We start from the raw sequence: 12809 nt of genomic DNA, 5'->3' as shown, positions 1-12809 counted from the left end.
TTATGAGTATTGTGGTAAAATGTAGCCTTGTTTAATATAACCTACTTTATATTCGACGTTTTTCCATCTTGCATTTGTTTCCCATGTATTTCATTATTTTGAAAGAAATTAGTAGAAATTGTTTTGCCATTACTGTGAGCAGCAAAAGAGTAACATTTCCATTCTAATTCGGTTACATATGGAAGTACGTGAGGATAAAGGAGGAGGGGGGGCTCTGGTGGTGGCGGTGGGAATTAAGGAAAAAAAAGGAAAAGGAAAAAAAATAGAAAAGAAGGAGAAGGAGACGGCGGAAAGGCAGACCTCAGACCAGCCCACCTCACCTCGCTCTCCTCTCCCTCCGATCCCGGTGTCCGTAGACAAATCTGACCGCGGATCAGCGCTCCCTCCACGCTACGAGTCACACCAACCGGGTCTCAGACCAGAGGAAATCGTGTTTCGTCGGCAGCCAAGTCCGCACGCCAAGACGCATCCATAGCAGACCACGGCGAGGGGACGGACGGTGTGATAAGACGGGACCGGAATCAAGGGGGAGGCTGGTAGGAACAACAGAGAGGGCTCTAAGGCAAACTCACATTCTAGAGAGAGAGCAGAGAGGACTGCCTGTCCGACGGAGAAGTATTACGCGAAGCTCATTTCCAACGTTTCCTATTACTGGCAGCGAGAGTGAGCCACATTTATAAGGAGAGCTAGCGGAATGTAATGCTAGCACGCTAGCTGATGTTAGCTAGCTAATTAGCTCGTCAGGCATCCAAGAGACGAACGTTTGATCTTTATTGAAACGGGTCAACCGTTCGGCCTCGTTTTTTACTTTCTTTGGGAAAAGGGAAAAGAGCGGTAACTTAACGGGCTTTGTCCAGAACCCTGGAATAATGTTCTGCCTCGAATAGCTAACGCCAAGTTAGACAATAAACAGTACCAGCTGCCGTTATAGATGTGAACCAGTCCTGTACTGTCCGTCTACGCTTTCTGGGAAAAAGACGAATCCATTGTGAAATATCGAGCTGCGGACGAGTCACACGGAGAAGGCAAAGCTTCAAACAAGACTTTTTGACTGGTGACTGTCTGCCGTCCAATGTTAATGTCGACCGACGTCGCCTCAATAATGCTGCCCGTTACTCGGGGAATAATGGAAAGAGACATTGATACGGCAGCCGGACCCCTCGCGAACGCGGCCGGGGGTCCAGCAGCTGTCCGCGGGATGAAGCGAGGAGACCCGGAGCCCGACGCTCAGACAACCGCTGCGCTCACCGACTTAGCCGAGGCGGAGTGCAAAAGACCGAGGATAGACGGGACCGGGGCTGTTGTTGGTGACATTGGACAGGTAAGAATGTACAGTACATCTGTAGCGTTAACTTTCCACCACAGCTTCGTGTGTGTGCAGCATTGTAGCAAAGTATCATCCTTTCTTCTTCTTCTTCTTCTTCTTCTTCTTCTTCTTCTTCAGTAAAAGCTTTTGTTCTCAAGCATCAGCAGGGAATGATGAGTATGTTTTGACAGGCCCCCTTTTTCCCCCCCCTCATCTACAACGTAATCATGTATTATTGCAGCAAATAGAAAATCATTTTCCTGACACCAAATGAGAGATTTATGAATTACATTTTTTTTAAAACCAAGTAAAAGGTGGCTTGCTGAAATACTGTAGCTGTTCTCTTGGAGCTGCTCGGTGAGAGAGCATGACCAAGCCAGACAAAGGTAATATGATACAGGCTCCATTGCTGTGACAGGCAGCAGCACACAGCACACAGATGAGAGCCATTCATCATGCCTGCATGGCGTACGCAAAGTAAACCAGTGCTTTCTCACACTATTCCCTCTTTATTCACGTGGGTGAAATCACTCAGACTTATGATGATTATTTACAGTGAGTCATGGCATCAAATCCTGATACACACCGTATGTGCCATTTATCGCTCCGTGTCTTCCCCTCCCCTCCCTTGATTGTCGCTAGGTGTTAAGAGAGCGAGGCAGACAGGGATTGGGGGAGGGGTCACCACAGTGAAAGACAAAGAACAGCCTTTTGGTGGGTGGCTGAAGGAGCAAGGGGGCTCAAGGGGGGCCCTCCTTAACCCGGGTCTTCCCTGCTTTCATGACTCGACTGCCATCAGCAGCCATTCCTGCCTCTGCCGGACCCAATCTGTGCATATTACAGTAAACCAGGGAACTGCCGAGGCACTGGGGGTGGGGGGGAGGGGGCACCTCTCTCGCTTGCTCTCCCTGGATCTATTACTATTTATCCCGCTCCCTCTCATAAACGCATGCACTGCACTATCATTCTTACACCTACGCACACATGCTTTGAAGTGTCTATTATCCAACAGCAGGAGGTAAATTTGTATATCTGCGTTTTAGCGGTTTAGTCCAGGGAAACGGCACTAACGGTAGTTGAAGGGCAGGTAATTCAATCCAGAGGAGCTGGTAAATTACTTGAACTGTGCGGCTGACCTGCTGCAGTGACAAACAGGTCCTGCGTGATGCCGCGATGCGTGGCGAGCTTCACAAGAGGATGGATGCTGATGATGGGAGGGGGGGAGGGGGGGGGGGGGGTGTGGAGGTTACAGCCTGCCGGCGAAGATGATGTGACAATGAGCAGCGTGGCATTGGGGAGGATTCTCTCTGCCCATCAGTTGTATTGATCGCCGGGCAGCGGGGGGTCAGGATGGAAATAGGACAGGATGGAGTAGAGGAGCGGAGACGTGAAGGGGGTAGCGATCGCTGGATGCACATAGGAAGAGAGACAGGGGGTGGAGGACAAAGAGCGATAAAGAGTGGGGTTTTAACAATATTTTGGGTGTATTACAGGAGAGAAATTCCCCTCGGACTGATGTGTCCTAGCTGTAGGGAGTAAGAAAGGATGGAAGCCAGGAGAGAGCGGACAGAAAGGAAGGGACTCGTGATAAAGGGTGAGAGGAAAGTGACGGATGGCAGGAATGACACTGTCACTTTGGGGGTGGGGGGGAGGGGGAGATAAGCAGGGGGATAGGCCCTGAGTGATGAATTGTTTTTAAAAACACTTAATGCAAAGGGTAAATGAAAAAATAAGGTAAATGACATTGAGGGCTGATGCAGTCACGGCCGTGGCCGTCTCAGGGTGAGGATGCTCCCACAACTGAACTCGCCCAACTATTACCACAGTGTTCCCATTGAGCGCTGGAGGGAGCGGATTGCCGACTGTAAATCAGGACTGTAATAATAAACGAGAGTGCCGCCTTCTCTCCCTTTTGTTGCTCCTGCTCTCCTCCCCTCCCCCCCCTGCTCCCCTCTAGCTGCCCTCTGATTTCTCCCCCAAGCATATTTCCAGATTGCTAATTGACTCCTGGTTCACAGGCTTTCAGTGTGCCCAACCCCTCCCCCCCCATCCACTCTCTCTCTTTCTCTGCTGTCCCATCAAAGATGATGGGGGGTGCCATCTTTGATTATCTTTCCCTTTCTCCGTCTAACTCCCATCATTCAAATCTACCCATCCCCTTTTATTCCCCAGCTCCACCACTTCCTCCTCGTATACGTCTCGTCTCGTCCTTCCTCTCGTCTGTTTTTATTTTGGTCCCTCTTAACGTAGTATGACGCTTCCCCTTGAGGCAGTGCTGCGGACCACTTCTCTCTCTCTCTCTCTCTCTCTCTCTCTCTCTCTCTCTCTCTCTCTGTCTCTCTGTCTCTCTGTCTTATATATATGTGTGTGTTTTGGAGAGCCGATTTGTCCTATCATTGGCAGTAAAGAGGCTTTGTGTCGCGCTAACGAGATCAAAGCTCATTTAGGAGAGGGCATTAACCAGACCGATTGCTTTAACAGCCCAGAACGGGGGGGGGGGGGGGGGGGTTGATAAGAACAGACGAGATAGGTTATTACCAGACCGGGAGTGAGTTTTGGGTTCAGGATGCTCACCACAAGCAGTTTTTATCACATTGCGAACTGCTTGTTTTCTGTGGACGGCGTGCGTTTTGTCGGCCCAGGAGCCCGATGAGAACGTTAGTCTGTCATATCGGTCGCTAACGAAAATGTATTGCTGCTGGAAGTCTGCTCCCGAAAAGAGGCAGGGATGTGAGATGCGTGTTGACTTTTCTCCGTGGTGCTAGAAGTAAATTGCACCATACATTTAAAAGAGTTTCTGCTATTAAGTGCACAAAATCTCATTCTCTGGGAAATCTCGTTTTGATTATAAACTCGTGAAATGTCTTTTACAATGAAGTTAACAGAAATAAGTCAGTGACATTTCTGTTTTTCTTTTCTTTTTTTTCTTTTTATACATTGGATTGATTTCTAAAGATATTGCGATTGACAAACATATCAAACCGTGGCAGGATACAGCATTATACATGTGAAATAATAGTAAAGAAATAGTAAAAAAAAAGGCTTTTTCTGATGTTGTACAAACTGTACAACATCAGACATCAGTTCTGTCTTCTTGATGGGAATTTCTCATTGTTTCTGATATTTTACAGACTTAGACGTTGCAAAACAGTGGAAATAATCATCGCTGGGTGTCCCTAATCACCGACTGTAAAACAGCAAGATAAGATGCCGTTGCTGCGTTCACTCATAATTCCCGATAAGCCCGGCGGTTGCATCCAAATAGTCTCCAATAGTAACCTGCGTGTAACTGTTGCCTACAAGTCCAAGAGGCCCTTCAGAAGACAGCCGCCTGAATAATTCACAGAGAAGAAGAAACATGCACACACGCAATTACAGAAGTGGAGGCCGCGCTGATGTGGGTTAATATTTGTTACGGGGGGGGGGTCTCACGTTAAGCTCTCCGCTGCTGTTTAATGAGTGCTGTTGAACTTTGAGCCGCGGCACAGCGACGGAGTCACCCTTGACTTTTGCACCGTTAACGATAAGCTAGAAATTCTCCACGTAAAGTCGCTCGACTCCTGTTTCCCGCTCTTCCTGTGTACGCGTGTGTTCAGTTCCTCTCACGGTGCGTTATTGTGCAACCACCGCGCTGCCAAAGCACACAAGAATAATCAGATAGAAGACAAAGGAGGAAAAGTCACCGTTCATAAAAAAAATGGAGCAGAACTCTCTCTCTCTCTCTCTCTCTCTCTCTCTCTCTCTCTCTCTCTCTCTCTCTCTCTGTCTCTCCCCCCCCCCCTCCTGTACTCTTGTAAAGCAGCTCCTTAACATGACACTCACATGTGAACTCTCCCTTTATGGTCATCATGTCACCACCCTCCCCCCCTACACTCCTCCTCCCCATGGCTGGCCCCAAACTGTCACATGTGCTTCCGTCTCCACCCACACACCGATTGAAATGTCAATTCAGTGTTTTCCTTTACATGAGGGGGGGGGGCGTCATCTGTGATGCACCGCCGCCGTGTTGTCCCGGCTGCCATCGGGTCACGGATGATGACAATTGAGTTGTGAGTCCTACCTGGATCCATGTAGGTTGTTTGTGAGGATTTGTCCCCCTTTTTAGGGTCAGCCATCCGTCAGCCATTTATAATACCGACTCCAAATCTGTGTACCGAGTACTTCATTAAGAGGATCGCTGGATGCTGAGTACTCGGATGCGACACGTTTATCAAATAAGCGTACTGCCGGCGATCTGTTGGAGCGTGAAATGAAAACCTAGTTTCACTGTAACGTAACGCACGCCCCGTGGTGCACAAACGGGCTTTGGCCAACAATAACTGAAATAATTAGAGCTGACAACAATGAAGCAGCCTGCGCGGCATATTGGCGCAAGTTGCGGGGCCAAGAGGTTAAAAAAAAACGTATAATAATGGAATGAAACGAATAAAACACACTCCCAGGTTTTTAGCTGATGATTAATAACTGGCATTGACGTCACTCAGATATTCTGACTCACGGTAGAAGATGTTTTATTCCACAAAGGATGTGTGATTAAAAGCACTAACGAGCGAAGTGAACTCTGCAATTCACAATTGCGGTGTTGTTGTTTTTTTTGTCTGTAGTTATGTTAATAAAAATGTCTTGTATGAAGATTTCGATTGTGGAAAAACTAGCAGCACAACCAGCCAATGCCCTACAGCCACATGTTCTGTTAGTGTCAGATTGGGGAAGAAGACTATCATGTATCAGAGGTGTCTCAACACTCCTATTCTTTTAGAAAGAACATAAACTATAACTTTAAAAAGAAAATGTGTTGCTGAAGCTTTTCCAATTGGGGGAAGAAAAAAAAAAAGTCTCTGTCTTAAGAGATAAGCCTTCAGTCTGAGTAGAAACACTGCAATTCGTCTTGGCTTCCTTCCCTTCCCCTCGGTTGTCTTTGTCTTTATGTCCCCACGTATCGCCAATCTCCATCGAATTCTTCACTTCCCACCTCATCGCTTGGCTTTGATAGCTTTCGGAGCGTATCACATTGACAAATTACTCTCATCCCCGTCCTGCACCATTTGGCCTGCTCTCTTAATTCCCTTCTACTTCAGTGTCTGCGTTCTATTTGGTGGCTCCCTTTGCTCCTCTCAAACAGTGTTCAGCTACACATTCCCACCTCGGTTGTGATTTGTTGACTTGCGTTTTGATATTAAGCCAAATATGCGAAGAATCTCCCGTTACACCTAATGAATGATTGGCTTTCCTCGCCTCAGATCCTGTGATTTCACAGTGAGGCCGGTAAAAGTCATTTGAGCTGATTCTGGCTCTTAGATCTCCAGCTCGCTGTCTGTTTCGGTGCCACAGTGCTCTGCAGTAATGTGTGTAGTGGTTTCTATGTCAAAGGTCTCAGGGTTTTGGTCTTTTGAATTATGATTTGTTGGTGGCGGCAGGTGGGATTTTTTTCCGTACATCTGGTGATATGATTGAGGCCGTACTGAAAGCCAAACCTCGGCACAGTCCGCCTCCTCTGGACGCCTGCAGCAGCCCCCCCTTTAATTACCCCTCTGCCTCCCTCCCCTCTCTCTCTCTCTCTCTCTCTCTCTCTCTCTCCCTCCCCCTCCCTCTCCCTCTCTCTCTCTCCATCTGTTGACCTCATGTCATTTTTGCCTTCCTTCACCACCGCTGCTCCCTTTTTCTTCCCCTGCTCCTGCCCGCTTGCTCCAGCAACTCCCCAACTTCTTTCCTTCTCCTAAAATAGCAAGTTGGGAGAGAGTGAAAATAAACAAGAGAGACGCCCTTTAGCTTTGCCCTCCGCGGAGTCGAGAGGGAGAGAGGGGGACGCAGAGGGAGAGAGTGTATGTTTATGTGCGTGTGACTGGTGTTCTGTGCTTTTTGCTGATCCCTGCCAGTGCCGTCTGAAGCCATCGCAGTCATCCCGCCGGCGCCTTCAAAGGCTCCTCCTCGCTCGCAAACTATACAGAATTGACTTAATGGAAACTTGCAGAAGTGCAGTAGGAAAGCCCCGCTTTCAGCCCGGACGGGCTTTAGTGCAGCATGCAGTATTCATTTTTCATTTATTTATTAAAAAAAAAATGTATGGCAGGCATAAACGAGGGCGCCTTTTGTATGCTTTTCAACACACGCAGGCATGTAATATACTTACAAAGCAGAGTCGTGTGTGTGTGTGTGTGTGTGTGTGTGTGTGTGTGTGTGTGTGTGTGTGTGTGTGTGTGTGTCAGCGCGAGCAAACAAGAGTCTCTGAAAAGACTAGGTATCAAGTTCAGACCCCCCCCCCCCACACACACACACACACACACACACACACACACACACACACACACACACTCCCCTCCCCCACCCCCTAAGAAAATATAAATCACATGGCATTCCTCACTTATGACTCATTGTCTCCATTTCACCGATGTTTGACTGCTTTATATTTCTCTCCCCTTTTCTTGGCTTTGGCCGTCTTGTTCCCCACATTCCTCCACCTCCTGTGTGCGTCTGTCTCTGCCCTTATTTTCGTTCTGTTCTCTCTTTTCTTCTCTCTTTCTCCTTAACCCCCCCCCCCCCCCCCCCCCTTCTCTTCTCTTGCAGACAGATTGATTCCAGATGTTGCTAAACTCTACCCTCCTCTCCCTCCTCCTGCTCTTCTACCTACACTCCTCCTCCTCTTTCTTCTCTCCAGCCTGTCCACTGCAGAACCAACTCTATAATTTGATGGTTGGGTATAATTGTGGTTCCAGTTTTTTTTGGTAGCGAGTGCAGCGCCTTCACCCTCACTTTGACTGCAAATGCGATTTAAAAACACAGAGTCTCAACATTTTAATCCCACGCTACAATTGTATGTATTTTGTAGCAATAGAGCTGAATTATCACTTTTTTTCAGCTGCTTTGGTGGCCCTTCAGCACACTGTTGAGCTCCACTTTTCGGTGCACCGAAACCAGCATGTCAGTTCAGTCCTATTTGAAATGCAGTGTTGGTAACTCCCAAAATGCATCTGTTTTTTAATAATTTAGAATAGGAAGAGTTTTCCCATTCCTGTTGACTTTGCCCAGGGCTTTGTGGACTTGTGCAACGCTGCAGCGAACAGCTTGCCTCTACCCCGCCTTTCCATCTGTGCCGTGGTGGAGCACCAGCAGCTTTATACACACAGCCGGTATTCTGCTGAGTGTAAGCCCGTCCATTCCCCTGTAATTGCGGCGCACCAAGGAGAGTGTTCCCTCTGGGGACGAGGCACGAGGGGGAAATTGGTTCCAGATGAAACGGGAAGCGGAGAGTGGAGACAAAGAAAGGGTTGTTTCAGACGGGGGGGAAAGGAGGACGGACCTCGAGTCTGGACGTAAACACACACACAAGAGTTTACCGATGTCTTTCTCATTCTTACCTATTGTTTACATCGAGGCCATTCGTCTAACCTCACGCTCTCATTCCCCCTCGGCCTCCCTCCACCCCGCTTTGTCTAGACACTCCCTCATTCACCCATGCATCGACCACATCTGTTTTTGGACTTGCACAACAGAATTACAAGTCCTGGTCTCTGAAAGAGTTCCACTGCGTGAGCCAGGTCTTCGGGATCAGCTTCGACAGCCGTTTGTCCGTGCGTTTGGACGAGCGCGGCCCTCCGTTTCAGACACTTGGCTGGATGAATGCCATCAGGAAGTGATTTCCTTCAGGAGGCAGCTCGAGGTCGGGGTCAGGAGGTTAACTCGGCTGACACTCGAAGAGCCTAATCTGCCCTCCTCATTGGGGACACACACACACACACACACACACACGTGGGTTTGAAACACCTTGCCTGCTCCTCAGTCCTGCAGATTAAATATAATGAAAACATCAGCCACTTCTACGGGACTACCACCCCATCCCCCACCACATACACACGTCTCTCACCCCCCTCAGACCTTCTCTCGTGCTCTCTCCCCCCTCCCTCCTCCCCCCCTTCTCTCCTCGTGAGACTCATCCCTCGAGGAGAGCAGAGGCATGAGTCTCGCTAGGCGGTCATGTTTTCTCTGCGAGGCCTGCCAGCAGGCTGTGTGTGCCGGTGTCATCTCTCTCGCTCTCTCTCTGCTGTCAAAATATCATCGTTTGGTTAACTTTCCCCATTGTTCCAGTCCTCCTGCTCCCCCTCTTTGTCTTTTCTTCTGCCTCCTCCTCCTCCTCCTCAACTAATTCTGCCGCAAACAATGGCTGATCTCACTGGGGCAAAAATGACACGGAGGGGGAAAATAATAGTTGAGAGGGAGAGAGACAGAAATAATCTAATTAAAAGTAATTACAGAGCAATTAACCACAACACTGGTTTCTGGGGCAGGGTCGAAGAGGGGTGGGGGGGGGGGGGGGGGGGGTTGCTGCTAGTGGATTTGGATTGGTTAGTATGGCTGGCTGTGAACGCTCTGCCGGAGCGGTTCACCAGTCATGCCGCTGATGTAACTTGGTTCACTCTTCCGTCTTCTTCTTTCAGGGAAGTGTCATCTTTCCTTGTTTGAACTTACTGCTTACTAAGCATTTTAGTTTGTCATAATCGTGGGCATTAGAAAAACAAAACCCCTGTATTCACGTTTCTAAAGCTAATCTATCAGTCAGTGGAATATTCTACCAGCATCTGTCTGGTGCTTCTTTCCAACCCTGGTGGTCAGTTGGGCTTTTAGATTGTAGAGACACGTTGTGACACGAATACCTCTTCATTCTTTCCTCCACTTCCTGATGTTGTGACTCAGAGTACATGTCACTCGTTTTGGACTGTCATGCTGCATCCACTCACACCGCTCTCTTCCCTCCTGTTGTCTCTTGCAGAACAATGAGCCTTTAAACCCTGGTTTCCATGGATACCCACCTCACAGTCAGGTAAGAGATTAGTGATGGCTCGCAAAACCTCTGTGACAATGAATTCCAAAAAATAATTATGCAATACAGAAGCCTTGATTCACTTTTCAGCCAGTTTAAACAAATAAATATTATCAACGGATGTAAGAGAAGACAAAAATGAAACAGTTTAAGGTCAGTTGCACTCTTGGTAGTCGGATCTGTTTTGTATACAGTAACGGGCTATTGGATAGTTTGAAGCTTTGACTTTCCAAATCTAAACCAACATTTGCATGTCTAGTCGTTGTGTTCAATGCCAGTATTTTTCTGCACAGTTGCAGATAAAGATCCGGCTACGCTTTCATTAGTATTGCACTATTTGAAGGATTAGTTTCCGTCGGTGGCTGCGTAGGATTATTTCTGACTTGTGGGAGCCAAACACTTCCGTTACAACACGCGTTGTTAAGTCTAAATGTATTTTTAAAAATGAGTTTGCAACGTTGACGACGGCATAACATTTGCAGCTTCATTTGAATATCTCATTAGTTGCTCTGAATGTGAAAACACAAATGACATTTGATACTAATACAGTATAACGTGAATGCTTTTAGAAAACCAACTCTTAGGGGATCCCAGTGTTGTCGTCCACCTAGTCCTACGACGCCATTATCCAAGCAATTCTGAAGTTCTGCTCTTTTTATTTTTCACACTATGGAAGCGTATAAATGATGCCTGTTAGAAGAATTGATGAAAGGAACTCTGGTAGCAATTGAGCTCCTCTTATCAAAGGCTTGACCCCCAGAAAGAGAAATTAGGCTATCGCCTTCTTTAAAACTAAGCTCTGCACTCTCTGTTTGCTGCACGTCCTCTCTTTACACGCCTCTCTCTCTCTCTTTCTCATCCCGAGTGTCTCTCCGTGCATATTGCTCTCGGTAATGAGGGTGAGCAGCGTGTGCAGCGTAGCGGCAGGGTGGCTGTCTATTTTTTCTTATCTACCTCCACGCAGCAGAGCACGCTGAGCGGCTCAAACCAGCTCGTGTGCGTCGGAGCCCATTTGAGCGTGTTTGCGAGGAAAAGGCCTCCGTATCTGAGAGCGTGCGTGCTCCTTTGTCTCTCTGTGTGTGTGTGTGTGTGTGTGTGTGTGTGTGTGTGTGTGTGTGTGTGTGTGTGTGTGTGTGTGTGTGTGTGTGTGTGTGTGTGTGTGTGTGTGTCTCTCTAGTTGGCGTTCGGGATGTGCAGCTCTCTGGCAGTGCCACAGGAGGGGAGTGTTGGTCTGCGGGCCCGTTCGCCACCGGCCTCCCTCCCCCAAAAAATCACAACATGGGAGATTTTCACAGGTCTCATCCCCTCTCATGTGTTCTCCCCCCCCCCCCCCCCCTTCTCTTGGCTCTCCAATCCTTGGTATCTCCTTTCTTGGGAATACAGCTCTGTGTGTGAGTGTGTGAGAGAGGGTAAACTCAAAGAGGACGAGACGACACTGTAAGAATTTGTCTTAGTTAAATTGATGTAGATTTAAATGTCCCCCTTTTCTTCGGGTGTTGATCTCACAACAACAGAAATAAGGAGTGAGAGACACGACGGGCGTAAAAGATATGAAACAGATGAGCGGATGAGGCAGAGAAGTAGAGCAGAGGTGAAACAGAAATGGAAGCAAGTTATTTAAGACGGCTTGCCTGCAGGGCACAGAACCACGCTACAATAGTCAGGAGCACAGTTGGAGCCGGTCTTGGCCCTGCCTGGGTTCATCTGCTTGTAAGACCATCACCTGGCCAGAGAACACTTGTGATCCGCAGTGCGCCTGAACTCCACTTGTTAGATCCTCTTGTTAAATTCAAATGCCGGCGCATTTGTTTAATAAATGATTTAAGATTGGTCCCCGCTAATGTATTCTGCCCTTCAACACACACGCATTAGGAGACTCCTGCACACCGGCTGCCGGTTGTCATGCAAATGGGGGGCTAGCCTAGCCTAGCCTAGCCGCCGGATTGGCTTGTTCGTTGCTGCAGTACATTTGTCTTGGTAATGCTCCCGTCTAGTGTTATGTATGCATGTTTGAACTGCCTGTAGGTCTGCCTGTGTCAATATGAGTGTGTTAAGTGGTGACAGGCTCCTGTGGGTCCCTGCTGCTGCTGCACACTGACTGGTGTGTGTGTGTGTGTGTGTGTGTGTGTGTGTGTGTGTGTGTGTGTGTGTGTGTGTGTGTGTGTGTGTGTGTGTGTGTGTGTGTGTGTGTGTGTGTGTGTGTGTCCATTCCGACCCCTGAGGCAGTACATGTCAGTCTTTTGCTGTTTAGGTCATAAAAAAGATCAGGGTTAACAACAAACACACATAAAAACATCATAGAGGCTTCATACCTGAGGTTTTTTTTTTTTTTTAGCAACGGCAATACTGTATTTAAATCTAATTGCCTCATAATCTTCTCATGGCTCCTGAAATTGTTTATCTGTAGATGCTGTGTTTGAAATAGCAGGCCTTTGTTTGAATTAGCTGGTGTGTGTGTGTGTGTGTGTGTGTGTGTGTGTGTGTGTGTGTGTGTGTGTGTGCGTGTGCGTGTGTGTGCGTGTTAGTTAGCCCCTCGTCTGGGTCCGTGTGAGTGCCAGCCAAAGTGCAGCAGCATGAATATGATCACAGCACATCTTTGTGTACACAATGTGCATGTGTTTGTGTGTGTGTGCGACCACGTGTGTTTATCTCTGCGTTCAGTCTGCGTGCTTAATCCTCAGATCATCC

At 48.0% G+C, this 12809-nt stretch overlaps 1 protein-coding gene across 2 annotated transcripts in view; it reads left to right on the top strand.

Annotated features, from left to right (window-relative positions):
- The first annotated feature begins 290 nt into the window (after positions 1-290).
- Positions 291-12809, top strand: part of LOC137878295 (RNA binding protein fox-1 homolog 2-like) — a 42486-nt gene continuing 29967 nt past the window's right edge. For both annotated transcript variants that reach the window (XM_068718554.1, XM_068718553.1), the window contains exons 1-2: positions 291-1321; positions 10071-10121. In XM_068718554.1, coding sequence (XP_068574655.1) covers positions 1073-1321; positions 10071-10121 — 300 coding nt within the window. In that variant the 5' untranslated portion in view covers positions 291-1072. The remainder of the gene's footprint in view (positions 1322-10070; positions 10122-12809) is intronic.

Source organism: Cebidichthys violaceus, unplaced genomic scaffold (genome assembly GCF_023349555.1).
Source record: "Cebidichthys violaceus isolate CVI_PGR_0920_01 unplaced genomic scaffold, fCebVio1.0.p SCAF_23, whole genome shotgun sequence".
Taxonomy (NCBI): Eukaryota; Metazoa; Chordata; class Actinopteri; order Perciformes; family Stichaeidae; genus Cebidichthys; species Cebidichthys violaceus.
This window is presented reverse-complemented; position numbering and strand designations above follow the sequence as displayed.